At 35.9% G+C, this 18,496-nt stretch overlaps 1 protein-coding gene across 5 annotated transcripts in view; it reads right to left on the bottom strand.

Moving 5' to 3' along the window:
• Positions 1 to 18,496, bottom strand: part of Unc80 (unc-80 subunit of NALCN channel complex) — a 184,564-nt gene that overhangs the window by 145,435 nt on the left and 20,633 nt on the right. For all 5 annotated transcript variants that reach the window (XM_077799344.1, XM_026403350.2, XM_077799345.1 and 2 more), the window contains exons 8-13: positions 9,532 to 9,793; positions 8,230 to 8,364; positions 6,501 to 6,717; positions 5,692 to 5,832; positions 4,276 to 4,544; positions 2,869 to 3,237 (exon numbers count right to left, since the gene is read on the bottom strand). In XM_077799344.1, the coding sequence (XP_077655470.1) occupies positions 2,869 to 3,237; positions 4,276 to 4,544; positions 5,692 to 5,832; positions 6,501 to 6,717; positions 8,230 to 8,364; positions 9,532 to 9,793 (1,393 nt within the window). The remainder of the gene's footprint in view (positions 1 to 2,868; positions 3,238 to 4,275; positions 4,545 to 5,691; positions 5,833 to 6,500; positions 6,718 to 8,229; positions 8,365 to 9,531; positions 9,794 to 18,496) is intronic.

Raw genomic sequence — 18,496 nt, 5'->3', positions numbered from 1 at the left:
TGATGTGATAGTGTAGATACTCTCCTCCCCTATGCTATGTAGTTGGCCCTCCTTTTCTTATCCATAAACTTATCCATAAACTCATGCAGTGAATGCAGTGCTGTACCCCAGAAATTCTCCCATCAGGAATAAAACATTCATTCTCTGAGTTGTTGGAAGTGTTGATGGCTGAAAATCCTCAGCTGACTGCCTCTGCTGGAGAGCTGCCTCCACCAACCAACCAATTTTACAGTGTTTTCCAGGAGGCAGACTACCTCCAATGACAGGTCAGTGGCAGAAGAGTGGTAAAGGCAAAAAGTCTCCTTGCTTCACCTAAGAATTGCTTTGAAGAGCCATCTCAACTCCAGATATATTTACAATTAAGATGTCATTTTTAGTTTGGATGGAATCTTCCCTGCAAGATTTGATAATTGTATAACTTTGGGCAAACTACTCAGTGTCCTACAAAATAGCAATAATATAATAATTTCATAAGTCAAAAAAGTAAAAACATGTAATGTCCATTATAATAGCAAAACAAATGTTAACTATTATTTCTAGGTCTAGGACACTGCTATTGTCTGAGGCACCTTTATGCAAATTAGAAACACGCCTCTCTTGGTGGATGAGTTGGAAACAGCCAAGCCTCTGGGTGGATGCAGTGCTTGGATGTGAAGCTATGTGAGCAGAGCTTGTACTGGATTTCATTCCTCACTAGTTCCCACAGTCAAGATTTTTTGGATAGTAGGTGGACAATAGAGTCATATAGTAGTGTCTCAGAAAAGGTCATCCCAAAAAAGGGCTTATTTGGAAGACTGGTTTACATATATTTTTAAATTATTATATGTCCCTTTAAAAATTCCCTAGCCCTAAAAATCCTTTGTAAGGATCGATTCAGTTTTTTATTCTTTAGACCTTCAGGTGTCCTTGGGATTTAAGTTTCTTTCATAGAGGATATTCAGAAAGATGTATCAAGCTACAGGCAGAAACCAGAGTACTAAATGATATTTCAGCTTCTCAGTATAAGCTAGTGGCCAAAATGGAAATAGAAATTAGATCTTCCTTTCTGTCTTAATCAATTTCCCATGTTTCTGATATTAGTGGGGCTGAAAAATTAGATAAACTTTCTGATTCCACTGAAAAGAAAAGATGTTTTTAGGGAAGAACAGACCTTTATGAATCATAAACACAAGCCACTTGACCTAGCATCACATTTTATTTTATAAATTCTTTGTCCTAAAAAGAATGTCATTTTGAGAACTAACTACAAAACAATTGAATCTTGCTTGCTCTTTTAGAGACCACATTATCTCTTTTTACAATCATCCATACTGATCAAAAGTGATAATTTTGGTCAAAATAACATTTATAGCACCAAGCTATAGTATCTAAAATAATATCTAGGTATATTATATGATTAAGGCAGAAGAAGAAAATCCTAAAGATAAGGCTAAGGAATCCAAGAATATTGAAGCAGGAATATTTGGATCAGAATATTGGGAAGATAAATCATGAATATTGGGAAGAAAAAAGTAAACCTTGAAATAAAGAAACACAGAGGATAAATGTGCATTAATTATGTAGTAGGTGGGAGTAGAAAGAAAGAAGAAATTTTTATAATTTCTGCAATCCTCATTTGGATGTAAAAATTTAACGCACTATGGAGAAAAATGGACAATTTATAGTTCATATTGTGTCTGTAGATGTTAAAACTCTATATAGTATAATCTTTCACTTGTAAACACTTGACTTAATATGCGATTCTTACCTGTTAGAGATTCAAATCTCTTGTTGTTTTCAATTTCTGAACAGCACATTCCAGCTACAACCTCAAATCAGTGTGAGTTATGTGAATTTAAGCTGTGGTAATTTGTATTTAAAGCTCAAGAAGGAAAAAATGAATTCTTGTTGTTAAATGCAGAGTTCATACTGAGGTTTTGCCAAGGCAGAGGGAATGAAATTCAGGAACAATCAATAATAGGAAGGCAAAACCCTCTGAGAGGTGACACACTGAGACACAAGGGAATTGAGGCTAGAATAGTTGTTGCCATGCCAAACCAATATCAAATAAATCAACCAACTAATCAAGCACCATTCTTCTCTTGCTTTCCCCTTCACTATGGCTAAAGTTGTCTGCCAAAAATCTGTTATATAAATACTTTATTTAGAAAGTCCACATTGCTTCTTATGGACTGGGTATTTGTGTCCTCCCGAAATCTGTATATTGAAATCTTAAACTCTAATCTGATTATATTTGCAGATGGGCCCTTGGGAATTAATTAAAATTAAATAAGGTCAGACACTGGGACCTGGGTCCAAAGCGATTAGGCTGTCTTCCTGCTCATGCACAAAGTGGAGGCTGTGTGAGCACACAGCAATGGTGGTCACCTACAAGTCAAGCAAAAGGCCTCACATTAAACCCACCCCGCTGGCAACTTGACCTTGGACTTCCCAACCTTTAGAACTGTGTGGGGTAAATTTCTGTTGATTAGGCCATCCAAACTATAGTGTTTTCTTATTGCAGCATGAGTGGATTAAGACACCACTCCATTTATACCTCGAACATCTCAAGAAAGAGGCTATCTATCCTTAGTGGCACACTGAGAATTATGGAAATGGAATGCATCTGAGGTGTTCTGTTGCAGAAATAACCTAACCAGAAAATTCATTCTAACAAAGCATGAATGATGATGTGTGTGGATTCTGAACACTGTTCAATCTGTTTCTACTCATGCCTGCTAAAAACCTAATTAAGATATTTCTACATTCAGTACTTTCTTACTCTAGTGATTAGTTGCTGCTCTAAGTCAATAAATTGCTAGCAAGCCAGCATTGGGAAGAAATTCAGAGGAATATTTCATGAGGACACAGAAGGTGGTTCAGTCATACCTTCTCTTGGTTCTTATCATTCTTCTCATAAGGGCCTCCTCCACCTCCTCCACCTCCTCCTCCATCACCTCCTCCACCTCCTCCATCACCACCTCCTCCTTCTTCTCCTCCACCATCTCCAGCTCCACTAATGGAAGGGCCCCCAAATCCACAGGTAGAACTTCCAGATACTCCTTTGAACTGGAAAGTTCCTTCACTTGGTCTCTTTTCCACAGTCTCATTTTCCTTGTTTTCACTCTTCTTTCTGTTCTTTTCTACACATGGTACTACACCAAGTTGAAGCAAGCATTCCACAATGTTTAGTGCCACATCACAGATTCGAGAGCTGATGTCATGGTTAAGGACAAGATAAACAGCCTTCAGAACCACCTGCAGAGGACAAAGATAAACAGGACAATTAAGTTACCTCTTCCTAAATAGATTTAGTTATTCTGCTTAACTAATTATTCTTCTTCTGTGCTATGTGCATAAATCAGACAATTTTCAGATTTTCTTATCTAAGCTGCATGGGGACCTTGTGTACGTGCTTAATATAGACTTAATATCATCCAGAGAATTAAAATCATGTATTTTTTCAATTAAGTCTCTCCAAACTTGCCATGATATGTACAGTTAATGGGGATATTGAAGCACAGTGAATTAATGGGACACTAATTATTTACTCAAGTGGAAACTTGTATAACTGATATTTAAATTCAGGGTGTTTCAATTCTTTTCACTTTCCACAAATAATGAATAAAGAAGAATAACATATTTATGCTCATAATAAAGCAATACGTGCTTATTCACAATTGTATCATTATTTACCCTTCAACTTCAAATGTATAATATTTGCATTTTTAAATTATGCCCCTTTATTGATTTTAATATTTTAAATTATTTGCTAGGCCAGGTTCCCTGATGTGCAATAATAATGTTTGTGAAACATAATTATAAAATATAGCAACCCTTTCATTTGCTAATAACTATACTCAAGGAAAGCATTCTTCAGAATGCAAGTCTAAATAGTTTAAGGACTTCCATTCATTTTTTTTCTGACTACACAGGAGGTTTGTAGTCTTGTTGCTTATATAACCAAATGAAATAAATGAGCTTCTTACTCTTTTTCTGGGGAAAAAAGAGGTTTAGAAAACACACAAACATATATTTATGTTTAGGATTCACTAAGTTTTTAGAATTATAAACATACTCTTAGATCAGATCAAATATAATGTAATGCCTAGGGAAAAACAAAAGGTTCATCTATGATGGTTGACACATTTAAGAATTTTTTTATGTGGGTAGTTTTTTCATTTTAAGATTCAATACTTCTAAGAATCTCTATGCCCTTTTACCCAATCTTGTGAATATTGGATTTAAAGAATCAATATCTTTCTGGCCTTCATAAGAAAAATTCTTGTTCCTTACGGAAAGATCAAGCATTCCATTCTTGTGGACAAAGTTGTTGGTCCCATCGATATGCTCTGTGTCCTCCAGGTAGCTGTAATTAATGCAGGAGTCTGTGAGGCTTCGAGGCAGGTTAGCACAGGCCAGCGGTTCGTGAGGCATCTCTGGGATAGGCACTTGGTTGCAGAGCTTCCTCATATGCTCATTGAAAAAGTCTGCGTAGCCTACGTTGAATGATGCCAATGTGGTATTGAAGGTTGCTACTGTGATAGTAGAGATCTGGGATCGCACTAATGAAACAAAAGAAACAACTTAGTTTTCCTCATATTCACCTGCTATATCAGTTAGATAGTTATGCTATTATTTAAATTATGACCATAATCAGGGCTGTAGCTTTTGTAGATATATGACTTATAGTCTCAAATCTATATACTGAACTCCCATGGAACTCCTGAAGCTGTAAGTCCAAGTAATATTGATAATTAATGGAGACTATAGAAAAACTAAGTTGCAACTGGCTTCCTTTAGCTGAAGCTAGGATTTACCTTTTGTTAATGCTGACTTAGTTCACTTGATCATAACAGGTAGATTTTACACACTGTTAGATGACAGATCATATTAACAAACACTAGTTTAACTGAACTATTTTCCCATAAGTTATGGCAGTTAAATATCTTATTTTGATCTGGTGTATTACAAAAAAAAAACAAGATGGAATTTTCTTCTCTGGTTAAAGTAATAGAATGTAAATTTATAACGAATAGATACTTGAAGTACAGTTCAAAGAAAAGAGGGATTAAACTTGTGTTCCTATGAGAGCATAAGAATAAGAAAAAAATAAATTATTCTGTTAAGAGTAAAGAAAAAGAGCCTGCCTTAGATTCGATCCAGAAACACATTCAATTTGTGTAAAGCTCATAAATCACTTCTCTGAAATAGAATCTGTGTGAAAAAGGCATTGGTGGCCCTGGAAGGCAGTGACTTTCTTCCCACAGAAGGTGTAGTCCTTCTGAAGCATGTCACAGAGGAAACTAAAGTGCAAGATGCGCTTTAGCCCTGTGGGTCTGTGATCTTTTAAGATGAGTGGCTCATCTTTGCTCTTCTTTTTTTTTTTTTTTTAATATTTATTTATTTAGTTCTCGGCGGACACAACATCTTTGTTGGTATGTGGTGCTGAGGATCGAACCCAGGCCGCAAGCATGCCAGGCGAGCGCGCCACCGCTGAGCCACATTTGCTCTTCTTAAAGGTCTGGTGGTCTCAGTGTGGTCAAATAGCTCTTCGCTAAGAATGGCTAAACATTAAATTACCAAGTGATAACACAAGAATGGAAGCTTTCAAAGAACATAAGTAAGTGGAATGAAAATGGAACCTACGGTAAGCACAGAGACCAAGAAAAGAAACCTAAACTCCTGCCCCCAGCCCTGCCTGGGACCCACCTTCCTTGACTGTGTTTTCTCCGTGGCTGTTGGAGGGGTCAGGCAGGTCGCTCACCAGAGTGTGGTGGGAGTGGGAGTGCCTGGCGCTCAGGCTCTCCATCTCAGTAGCTGCATCTGAACTGCCCCGCCGCGTCAGTTTCCCTGAAGTGGACAAGAGCATCACAAGGGGTTTTTAAAATCTGAAAGGTTCTCTGCTGAGATTTTTGTCTTTCCTATGGACAGCCGTGAGAGTGAGGAGGTATTAGGAATAGCAGAAGGCCCAGCCAAAATAGCAAGAATTGAACTTGCCTGGGGTATAGTCAAGGTCAATATGATTGATGGAGCTGCCTGTGATAAGGTCAGCCCCAATCTAAGCCAAATGTCAGAAACCATCTGTTGTGGACCTGCTAACTGTCAGCTCCTGGTTTTAAGCTGGCTGTCTTAATATGCCATCCCAAACAGAAAAAAAATTTTTTTCCTTTGCTTCACTTATTCCTCTATTAAATAACAGAGTTAAATAAAGGTCTGTCTTTAGATTAACCAATGAAAGTTAAGGCACAGAACCCTCTAGAGCCATGTTTCTGAATCTAAGAAATAGGGCCTTTAACCTGGCTAATTACACAGAATTCTTACGTAATTACTCATTTGCATTTGTTTGGCTGTGAAAATACAGCATTATTTCAGTTACTGGGGAACCTTCAGTTAGGACCAAATTTCTTGGCTGAATTAATTGTCCAAGAAAGACCCAGACTTTCCAGGGAGCCACAGGTCAAGATTCCTAAATAGGTCACTCAAGCTCTGCCCTACTTCAAGAGGTCTTTTGTGATCACCTAAAATGGTGGTTGGCCAGCCTCCTTTTTCGATGCCTCGCCTGTCTTCTCCAAGCCCAGAGAAACTTCCAAAGGAGAATGTGCTACGAGTGGGGGACACATCCAGGTGGTCCTCATGAAGCAGGAATGGCACACCCATTCTTCGGGGCCTCCTCTTCCCGGTGTGGTGGAATGGAATGGAGCCTTTCCTCTCTCGGTCTTCCTTACGGCTCTTGAACTGCAGTGGTAAGAGATGAATAGTCAGGCACAGGGCAAAGGAAAGGTTGTAGTTTACTTCTCAAAGGGCTTCATATCCTTGAGTAGTAAAACACAAGCATAGGGAATCCAGGAAGTCATTGGATGTCATCCAACAGAAAGGGGTGAAATTTCCCTAATTTGTTAAAAGAGAAAAAGAAACTAAGCAAAGGGCCACACATTTCATAGGTCTTTCTGATTTGTGGATTAGAGGAGTGTTCTCAAAGTCTGATCCCTGGACCAGCAGCATCAGCATCATGTGGGAACCTGCTTGAAAGGTACTTTCTCCAATGCATCCCCAGACGTATTGCATCAGAAACTCAAAAGGTGAGGTCTAGCAATGTGTTTCAACATGTCTCATAAATGATTCTAATGTACACTAAAATTTGAGAATCACTGGATTGGAATATAGGATTTCTGGTCACTTGGACCAGGCTGTCCCTTTTTCAAAACTGAAATTCATTATTTTGGTCAACCAACTTCAAATATGTGCAACTGCTCACAGGATATAGTCAAAGATGATCCAGAGGAAACATTGATAAAAAACCCATTATTCCTACAAAATAGTTCAAGATCAAGTATAATTAGGAGTTTAGAATTGTCTAGATAACTTGTCAAATATACTAGTGCCTGAGCCTATCTTTAGCAATTCTGATTTAATTGGTCTGGGATATGGCTTAGGCACTTACCTTTTTATAAAAGCTCCTCAAAACTTCTATATGCAGCCAAGATTGAAAAATTTTCTTTTTTTTTCCCCCTCTTAAATGATGACTGGTTTTAAAAAAAAATGATGGCCATTGCCTATTGTTTCATTATTAATGAATGCAGTCATGACAAGCTGGACTCATAGATTAGTAAATATGTGTTATATTATTCACAGACATAATTCAGTTAATAATTTTAAAAGCAATTATTTTCAAAATAAAAGATAAAAAGACCCTTACTTATGTGTGTGTATACACACACACATATACCTGTGAGTCTACACATATTATTTTCTATGCAATTAGTGCCATATATTTATTTTAAAAAGAGACAGTCTGATGGGTTCAGAAGAGCATTGAAGTATTTAGCTAAATATCTACTTTCAGATTTGGGTTCACTCTTTGGTGAACTACCTAGTTTCTAAGGGTCAAATTCTTCTCTGGAAAACAGGTAGAATAAAGAATTTCATTGGATTAAGTGAGAACTCTTTATGTAAAATACTTGATGAAATGAGTTGGACCACACAAATGCAAGTTATCATATTACTACCACAACTACCTCCACCACGGCAGTGCATTATCAGGACTGACCTTCCCACAACCCTGTGGAACTCTGAGAGTAGGAAGCACACTCATACTAATGGAGAGACTTCAAAGGCCTATAGGGTTATGCTATAGGTCATAGCCAGTGTTGTAACCACCCCATACTGTAGCAAAATTAGAAAGAAATACCTCATGCTCCACTGAATTTAATTAATAAAATATCAAAAGGTATAAATGATCCTACTCACCTTTTTAAAAATGTTCATACCCAGGTCTGAAGAAAGATCTGGTACTGCAGACCTGCGCAGATTGGTCAATGAAACCTTGGAAAAGGCCTCAGGGCTAAGAGATTTTTCTTCTTCATTACACTTCATGGTGAGATCCTTAACATGCAATAAAATAGACAATGATCAAGAACTTAGGGCTGTTATCCAAGTATTTTGTTACTGATATGTCACATTTTTAATAGGGATACACCTACTGTTTTGATATCTATGAAGTATCTAACTTGCATGTCTGGAATTTCAAAATCCAAATTCTACAACCTTAAAGAAGTATTTCATACTAACTTCTGTTTGTAATTTTCAGCACTGAGGCCATGTAACCCCACATCCACAGTGATGATAAAATAGAAAATAGATATCTCTTTTTATTTTTTAGTTAAAAATAATATTTTTCCAGGGGCTGGGATTGTAGCTTAATTGGTAGAGCATTTGCCTTGCATGTGTGAGGCACTGGGTTCAATCCTCAGCACCACCTTAAAAAAATAAATTAAATAAAGGTATTGTGTCTGTCTTCAACTAAAAAAAAATTTTAAGAATATTTTTCTATTTAAAAATTCATTAAAGGAAATAATTACTTTGGGCAGAATATCTACTAATAAAGCAGAATATATTTCTTTTCCACTCTGATATTACTTATGTATATTTTCACAATATGCAGAAAAGAATTTTAAGCCCCCAAACTGTAAAACCCTATAAGTCAGGTTTTTCTCTATATTTTCAACATACAGTGTTGATGAGAAAGAGAGGAAGAACAAGCATTCAACTTATATTAGGCAGTTGTTCATCAGAAAGCAATTTTCATGGGGATGTCACCACATTAATAAACACTCAGTTTAAACATCTATAATAAATAGTAAGACTATATATCAATAAACAATATTTCTAATGATGATACTGAAATACTGAAAATTTTTGAATTATGCCAAATCAGTAAAATGGTGGCATCCCATATTTTATGATATAGGTAATTGACAGATGAAGTGTCAAAGTCTTTATTACCTACTTTGATTACTCCGAAGACCTCATTTTCACTATTCTGGCTACACTAAGACTTACACTACCATGGCATGTGTAAGAGGTGCACTTCTTTCAATGGTAAACAAGAACTAAACAATAGCAAAAACGTCCATTGATGAAAGATGGAAGGGAAAGGATAATGGCAACCAAGGAATCCACCAATCAGACAGCACTGGATTCACAGAAGAAAAAGAGAGCATGTTATGGCCAAAGTTGTCAGTTCAAATGACAATGGACAGAGTGTCTTACTTGGGTTTTGTGAGTGTTCACTAGTGAGGGTGCTGCCGCCACCATTGAACTACTCCTGGGTCTGGGCAGGAGAGGAATATCTGGCTCTGGAGCCTTCTCTGGCTTCTCTTCCAACATATGCCGCAGCCTTTGTAGATAGTACATCAGAGACCACTGGGTGCCTTCTTCAGACCAGTGGGGCTGGAGTAGGCAGCGGAGAACAGCAACATCAAAGTAGGTGGCATAGCGGGATCTTTGGCATGGAGGTATCACCAGAGAGGCCCTGCTCCCAAAAGCAGAAAGAAGACAATTACCCTGGCAGTCAAGCCTTCCAAGGGGGCAGCGCGACATGGCTTATAGCTCTACTTTTCTCATTTTTTCATTTATTCATTTTTTATCTGTTGTTTGATTTGCTTGAAAATCCTAACTGGTCTTACTCATTTTGCTTTTGCTAACCATTTCCTTGAAACATAAACATTGAAAGAGTTTTGAAGAATGGGTAAAAATTAGCCAGGCAAAGTTGAGGTTGGGACAGGAAGGTAAATCAGCATTTCCACTAGAACAAAACAATGCTTGCAAATGTTCAGATTTTAAAAAATCATGAGTTTGGAGAGGGAGAATTCATAAGCAATTAGTCTGATGGTGAGTAATTTGGGTGGTAGGTAATGATGAGAGTCAGAACCATAGAAATAGTTTGTGTCAAGATGTTTCTTTTCTACTAAGCTATGAGGTTTAACTCTGGTAGAAACAGGAATGATGTTTGTCCTGTCTACTACACTGGGCTATTTTAATTTCAGTTGTGAAAATATTATGTAAAAGAAAAAGAAACTGCAAATGCTAAACACAATTTTACTATGAGAAAATGAGATCATTTTGAAATTCTTAAGTTATGTATCTATGTAAGATAGTAAAACAAATTTAAAAAACAACATGTTTCTGCAATTTTATTATTCAATTTAAACACTTGATATATTCATTACTTAGTGTTCAATTTACTCCTAATTAAAAATAGATTCTCAAATGATTACTCAGCATAACACAACAACATAAGCATGGTAGATGCAATGAACTATATGTTTGTGGCTCTCAAAATGTGTATTTTGAAATCCCAACTTCCAATGTGATGGTATTAGAAGGTAATTAAGTCATGAGAGTAGAGTCATATATATATATATATGACATACATAGCTCTCTTGTTTTCTTTCTATCGTGCAATGAAGACAGTCTGGAATCAGAACCTGACTGTGCTGCCACCATGATCTGAGACTTCCAGCTTCCAGAACTGTGAGAAATAAATTTCTATTGTGGATAAGCCACCCACATTAAGATTCTTTGTTACAGCAACCCAAACTGACTAAGGCATTAGTGGATATGTAGGATCATCCTGGATGCATATGATCCAGTCAGAATGACAGACAATAACTGACAAAATATAAACAGAATTTCTGGGATCCAAGATGGCATCTGGGTTCTAAAAACTACCACCAAGGACTTCCTTTTGAGCCATATGATGCAGAAGGACATGTTTGTACCTTTCTCTCAGCTAACAAATATCACTACCTACACATGAAGACCTCTTATCAAAAATGCAACCACTGAGAGCAAGAACGAGTTTCCTAAATTTCTCAGATCTGTATTTTGAATTGAAGATGTATGACTCCTGTTATGGTTTGGATCTAGAAATGTCCCCTGAAAAGCTCATGTTTTAAAAGCATGATCCCCAAAACAGCAAGGTTCAGAGGTGGGTTTTCAGGTAATGATTAGATTATGAGACCTATAACCTCATCAGTGGATTCATCCATTTGATGGATTAATAATTTGAATAGGCTACTGGGTGGTAACTGAAAGCAAGTGGAGGTGTGGTTGAAGAAGGCAGGTTACTGGGAGTGTAGCCCCTTCACTCCTTTCTGACTACCATGAGCTGAGCAGCTTTTCTGTACCACATCTTTCCACCATGATGTTCTGCCTCATCTCAGGCCCAGAGTGATGGAGTTGGCTGACAATAGACATGAACTGAGGCTTTTGAAACTATGAGCCTCAAATAAACTTTCCTCCTTTAGGTTGTTCTTGTCAGGTATTTTTGTCACAGCGATGAAAAGGTGACTAATACAAATCATTAATGTTTCAAGAAATTAATTTGATAGGACACAGGTACTATGAACCTTCTAACTACAAAAAAACCACTATGGAGTAAACTCTTGTATGTGTGATGAAATTTTTGTTTCACTTCACACATTTGTCAAGCGTAATTTAGTCAAATATATTTCTTACTGTGTGCTGCAGTACAAAGTTAAAGAAAAATAAAGACCTGAACCATGTCTAAAGCATTGTTATTTTCATAGCCTTTCCAGTTTCCTATTGAAGCATCCATACTCTGTTATTTCTATTCTTATTAATAGAATTGTCTGGTGTGTTGAATGACAACTGCCAATATTTATAATGGTTGAGTTTCAATGTGATCTTATAGTTTAATATTCTTAAATATTTTAATTGACAACTATGGAACTAAATATAAATTCAAATTCAATCACGTAAGATGCTGCAATACTTAATTTTTAGCTGGATTGGCAGTCATATTGAAGAAGCTTACTACAATACCTTAAATTCTCATATATGTAATACCAGCATTTATCCTTTTTCAAGAAAGCTAGAATATTCTGTGAATATTGGTTTTGTGCCAACTTTGAATACATTACAGGCTCCCACAGATTCCGTATCTACCACTTCTCATCAGCTCTATCTGTGGATACCACTCGTCTCAGTCACCAACATCTTTCATCAGGTAGATTGCAATTACTTCCTACAAGTCTTGTTGTTGCTTACTTCTCCACTGTTGCTCAACTGCTCCCAACAGGCAATCCAATCAACCTCAGAATAAGATTTGAGCTCTTTACAGTGGTCAACAAGACCTGTATAAGCTGGATGTGCTTTCCATGTTTGCTCATATGCCAGTTATCAATTATTGTCTTTCAGATTAAATTTACCTTTTATTTTTTAAAAAATATAGCCCCTGTTTTAATATCTTCTCAAATTCTCCAGCATACTACTTGTTTCTTTCTGAGACTTTGACTGATTACACCTCCAGAAGAACCTCCATTCTCCTTTCTACCTATTTCCTAAGAGGCTTTCATTATGCTCCCTTTCCCCGACCCCATTCCATTTCACTTTCTTAATGAAGCATGACCTCCTCTAAGCTTATCATTTGTACCTGAGATAATATGAATCCTCTCTTTTTTAGTGTTATACTTTGGGATTTATAAAGAAAAGACAAAGCTGGCTACCAGCTGTGTAATTTTAGGTCCTCAAGTCTTCATGACAATCATGTGACTTATGAGAGCCTGTGAAAACCATTATTTTCTTGACAAGATTTCTGTAATGAAGGCAGATATTAGCAGTTTTACAGAATTATTTCCCCCTTCAGACTTGCAGTAGTTATTTACTCTTTACTTTCTGCCCCAATTATTTTGTTACCAAATTAGATTATGGAATACCATAAATTCTTTCAAATCCCTAAAGCACTATTCCACATAAGATGCCAGTGGACCCTTCCATTGGAACCTCAAGGTGGATGGGAAGAAAAGAGGCTGTTAAAAATACAGACACCCACATTTTTAACAGCCTTTTTATTTTTTTTTCACCCAAGACTTCTAAACCAGCACCTCTGAGGTTGGGTCCCAGGAATCTTTTTATCTTAAACATTATCCTTGGGTATGCCTTAAGTATTCTAAATAATATTGAATGACAATTGCCCTAAAAAAAATATATGTAGTTCACGATTTCTATACTTTTAGGCCAACATCCAAAACAATTCGTATTTGGAAGCTCCATAACTGTAATGGTATGTTGACAATTTCATTCCTGAGGGCACCAGATGACTAAACCTGTATCTTTCCCTATGTACAAAGCTTATTTGACTGAAAATATTGCTAACTGTACAGTGAAGTCCCATAGGCATTAACTACTTTCTAACAAAGCTTGTCAGTTCATCTGGCGATGGAATGCAGAACAGCAAGACTCCATGAACTCAAGGATGTAATCAGAGACAAAGAGCATGTTATATAACTATGTAATCAAAACTTGCTAAATAAATTCACATTTCAGTTGTTTAATATTGAAAGAGACTCAATTTTGAAAAAACTAAGACTTTCTGTAGCAATTATTTACAACTTGAAGTAACTCTGTTTAAGGTGTTATTCAAGCACTAGTTTATTTGACTTAAAGTGTGAGCTGTACTAGTTGGAATAGTCACTAAAAAGCAAAAATGATTACTAAATATTTAGTAATCATTTAGGGTAGCATTGTCAGATGTAATTAACTGTTCTTTAACTGGTAAATAATTTAAATTAACTAACTAATTAACAAACATAAGATTTGAAAATTTATATAACTGCTAAAAACAGTATGGGGAAAACTCATTGCATGAGATGACGGAAAAGTCCTTTCCAACTCTGATATTCTATGACACTATATTACTCAGTAGAAAAAAATAAAAAGTGAAAATTTTATAAAGAATATGAACACAACTTTTCTTCTAAATGGTATATATAAAAATAATAAAGAGAAGCACACATAAAAAAGTTAATAATGTATATTATTAACACATTATTAATGTGGACTTGTGGATGGATTTTACTTATTTTTCAATATTTTATACATTTAAGTAATTATCCATAATTAGCTTCATACAAATTTATATACATAGACTAAATAATACATTATGGTGAAAAGAGATTTTCAAAACAGGTAAGAATTGCTTTCATCTATTTTCCAAGCACTATGGCTTTGGGAAACCAAGTTAATATTAATGAATGCTGGAAGATAATAGTAGAGAGCTTAGATGGCAAATAAGTACTCTGGAAATAATAGAGGATCTGTGGAGGCAGAGAACTCTGAAATCAGTCTTGACCCTATACAGAATTTAATGAAGCATAAATTAAATCTATGCATATGGTAATTAAAGATGAAATCTCACATTAATTTAAAAGACTAGCTACCTGTTCACTGATGGCAGAGTGCAGGGAAGAGTGATCCTCAGTTCAATCAAGGTCAAAGCAAAAGACATGATGAATTGGATTTGTTTGATAAAAGCAAACTGCTTTTGTTGCTAGGATATTTTCTCCACTTTGTTATTAAAGTTTTCTCCATTTCTGATTAATACAGGATCTCCCCCAATGAGGGAACTTCTGAAAGGTCTATTTTGTGCATAGTCATATCCATGGCAACCAGCCACTAGAGCTAGCAGAGAAAAGACAACATATTTTTTCGAAGTGCCACTGATTCATGTCTAATTTATACATGTGGGTGTATGCATGCTGTGTTGATGTGTGGACGTGTGTGTCAATGCATAGATATGTCGATGGTTGGGTATAATGTCAGAAAACAAAAACAAAAACAAAACAATGTTCTTCCATAAAAAGGAATTTTGGATATTTCAGTTGGTTTTGTTTTTATAGGTAAACTAAATTGGAACCATTGTAATTTGATTTTTTCAGAGAAAAGGAACATTATTTTCTATTTATGTTTGTAAATTTCTAATTCTTACAATGGTTAAGAAAAATTATGTAAGAAATATAAGCTCATGAGTATTTTACAATCTCAAGATTTTATCTTGATATAAGTTTTTATGACTTAAAAAAATGTCAGGCACAAGCATAGTATAAGAAGTAAGATATTACTTATTTTTATCTTAACTTAAAATTTGAAATTCTAGAATTTGTATTAAATAGAATTAATGGAGGAGGAGTGTGCAATAATTGATATTAAGAAAAAGTGGTCATAATAATTATAATACATGAATAATGTTATTGCTGCTGTTTTAAGTTAGTAAGATTTGGGATGATTTGTTATACAACAATTGATAATTCATAACGATTTAGGTGCAAAGATAAACCCCTATGTTTTGGGAATGGCTGTAAAACCCTGAAGTAGGTGAATCAATAAAGACTTAGAGGAATGAATATATATATATATATATATATATGTGTGTGTGTGTGTGTGTGTGTGTGTATGTACTATATATATATATATATATATATATATTACAAATTTCCTTGCACAGATTGTCAGTAGAACTTCTGAACTTTGAGGAGGCTGCTGACAAGGGTTTAATGGAAATAAGGAAGATGCTACTGGGAACTGGAGGAGGGCATCCTTATTACTTGGTGGCAGAAATTTTCTTGCTGTGATATGGAAAGTTTTTAAAAAATGTGCCTAACAAACCAGGTGATAGAATGAAAAAGATTTCCAAATACAATGTCAAAGATATCTTCTAGTTTCTTCTTGCTAATTATAGCAAGTCAAGAGAAAAATATGAACTAAAGGAGAAATTATTAACAGTTAATCAGAGTGAACTTGATGATATTGAAAACTATCAGCTTTTCCTGATAACAAATGGTATTAAATTTATGAAATGACTTCCAAGCAAACAGAATATCTAGTGAGCTGCTGGAAAAATAGTCTAAAGATAAGGCTAAGGGTAAGCTACAAAGTCATTTGTATAGACTCACAATGAATGATCCAAGGTCATCTCAGAATATTGCTTCAGCAGACAGAAGTCCCTCTAAAGACTGTGTGTGTGTGTGTGTGTGTGTGTGTGTGTGAGAGAGAGAGAGAGAGAGAGAGAGAGAGAGAGAGAGAGAGAGAGCGAGCGAGCGAGCAGGAGGGGGTTGGGGAGAAAGAGACAGCAACAGAGGAAGAGAGGAGTTCTTAGAAATTTAAAATCTTGTCCTTCAATGGAAGTCCAAGACAGAGATGGAATTATCTCAAAGAGATTTCTGGGTATGGAGTTTGTCTAGTTTAGTGAACCCCAGTAAGATTCACAATGGACTCATAAAGTTTTAAAAATAATTATATCAACAAAAATACTTCTAGAGACAGTGCAAAAGGAAAAGAAGCTATTATATCCCTAAAATTTTACCAGCAAGAAACAACCTAAGAAAATTATTCAGCTGTAAATGTATGCTATCTTTCTCAGAAAAGGATAAAATCAAGAGCCATGACCAAGAGTGGGACTGAGTCCTAATCAAAGAGCTTCCAATGTTTTTCTAGCTTCATTTCAAAACTGCTATGAACCAGTGCCTCCAATTGATCCCTTTCAATAGGCACGTCCACAGCAGTTATGTTATATTTGCTTCACTGTGGTGTATGTTGGGTGTGTTGGGTGCAGATAACTCATTCTTTAGTCCACAGGCATTTTTAAATACTTTGGAAACAGCACGTATGTAACTGGATAGGAGAAGGCAATACTGATAGTCAAAATATTAGTTTGGAAACAGTTGCAGAAATCCAAGTAGGAAATGATAAGGCTCTGAATAATTGACTATGAGATTTGAGAGATTTAAGGAGGTAAAAGACTTTGTGTGCAGTGAACTTCAAGTTTTTGACAGGGTCAATAGTGATGCCATCTAGAAAAGTAGAAATGAATGAATAAATGAGTATTTACATAATACCATGGATTATTTACTCTAGCACTGTTTTGCATATGTTGATGTCTATAAAGGGTCGGGTATTTTTCCTGAACTATAATGTTTGATCAACATCACCCCATTTTCCCCTCCTCTGAGCCCTTAAAAACCACCATTCTAATACTCTCTGCTTCTATGAGATTGTCTCTTTTAAATTTCACAAGTAAGTGTATCATATAGTATTTGTCTATGTCTTGTATATGTTACTTAGCATAGTATCATGCAGGTTCATCCATGCTACAGAAAAGGTAGTTCTTATTGTTATTCTGTGTCCTAAGTAATTATATTTCCTCCACATATGATTTAATTATGTTCTTGATAACTTTGAATGTCATTTTTGTCATCAAATAAAATGAGAGCTTTCTGGGGGTGGGAGTGGTCATGATAGTTACTTTTGGAATAAAGGCAATATGGAAGGAATTTGTATATCTTCCAAAAGACTGCAGACAGACCTTAGGGAAGCCACCCTTAATTCTCATCTGAGAGTGTTCACAACATATGGAATCTTCCCTTGGGTGTAGGCAGAACCTCTGTCTTGCTCATAAGCAGCAGAACATGGCAAAGGTAATGGGATGTCATTCCCATAATTAGGTTACTTTATATGACAAAGGTGATAAGATGTCACTCTGAGTTTATCTGGCATTATACAAAGACCATGAACAAGCAGACTGGAATTACAATTTCTAGTCCTTGCTGGTTTTGAAAAAACAAGCTACCATTATGTGAGCTAGCCTATGGAGAGGATCACGTGGAAATGAATTTTGGGTAGCCTCTAGGATCTAAGAGCAGGTGCAGCCAATATCCAGAAAGAACACAAGGATCTCAGTCCTATATCACAAGGAGATGAATTCTGTCAACAACCCAAGGGAGCTTGTAAGTGGATCTTCCCCTATTCAAACATTTGGGGAAATGGCAGGCAGCCCATGGTGACACCCAGGTTACAGGATGCTGAGATCCTAAACTAGAAGAAACCCAGCTAAGTTGTGCCTGGATTTCTTCCAACAGAATTATGAGGTAATAAATGTGTTTTGTTTTACTAAGTTTGTTGTAATTTGTTATGTAGCAGTAAACAAAACAAAACAAAACCTAATACAAAAATCATAGAAGCCACAGAACAAATTTGGTCAGATATAAGGACATTGCACTAAATAGAGCTATCTGAAAGTGAAATAAGAAATAAGAAAATACTAAATTCCCTATTGTTTAAAATCTTCAAGCAGTTCAATGTCACTAATGCATCAGAGAGATGATGGGAGATTGGATTACTCTCATCATAGAGTTGCTTCCACATTCATGTGTAATTTCATTGAGAAAGAATAATTTATATATTCTATATCGATGGCATACAATGTGATTTTTTGACGTACATTTAGATTGTGGAATGATTAGATTAAGCTAATTAGCAAATCCATTGCTTCACATATGTATTTTTGTGTGCATGTAGAGAAAACATTTTACATCTACCCTTTTAGTAATTTTGAAATATTCAATGCATTATTATTTATTATAATAACAAACTACTG

This window comes from Urocitellus parryii, chromosome 1 (genome assembly GCF_045843805.1).
Source record: "Urocitellus parryii isolate mUroPar1 chromosome 1, mUroPar1.hap1, whole genome shotgun sequence".
Classification (NCBI taxonomy): domain Eukaryota; kingdom Metazoa; phylum Chordata; class Mammalia; order Rodentia; family Sciuridae; genus Urocitellus; species Urocitellus parryii.
This window is presented reverse-complemented; position numbering and strand designations above follow the sequence as displayed.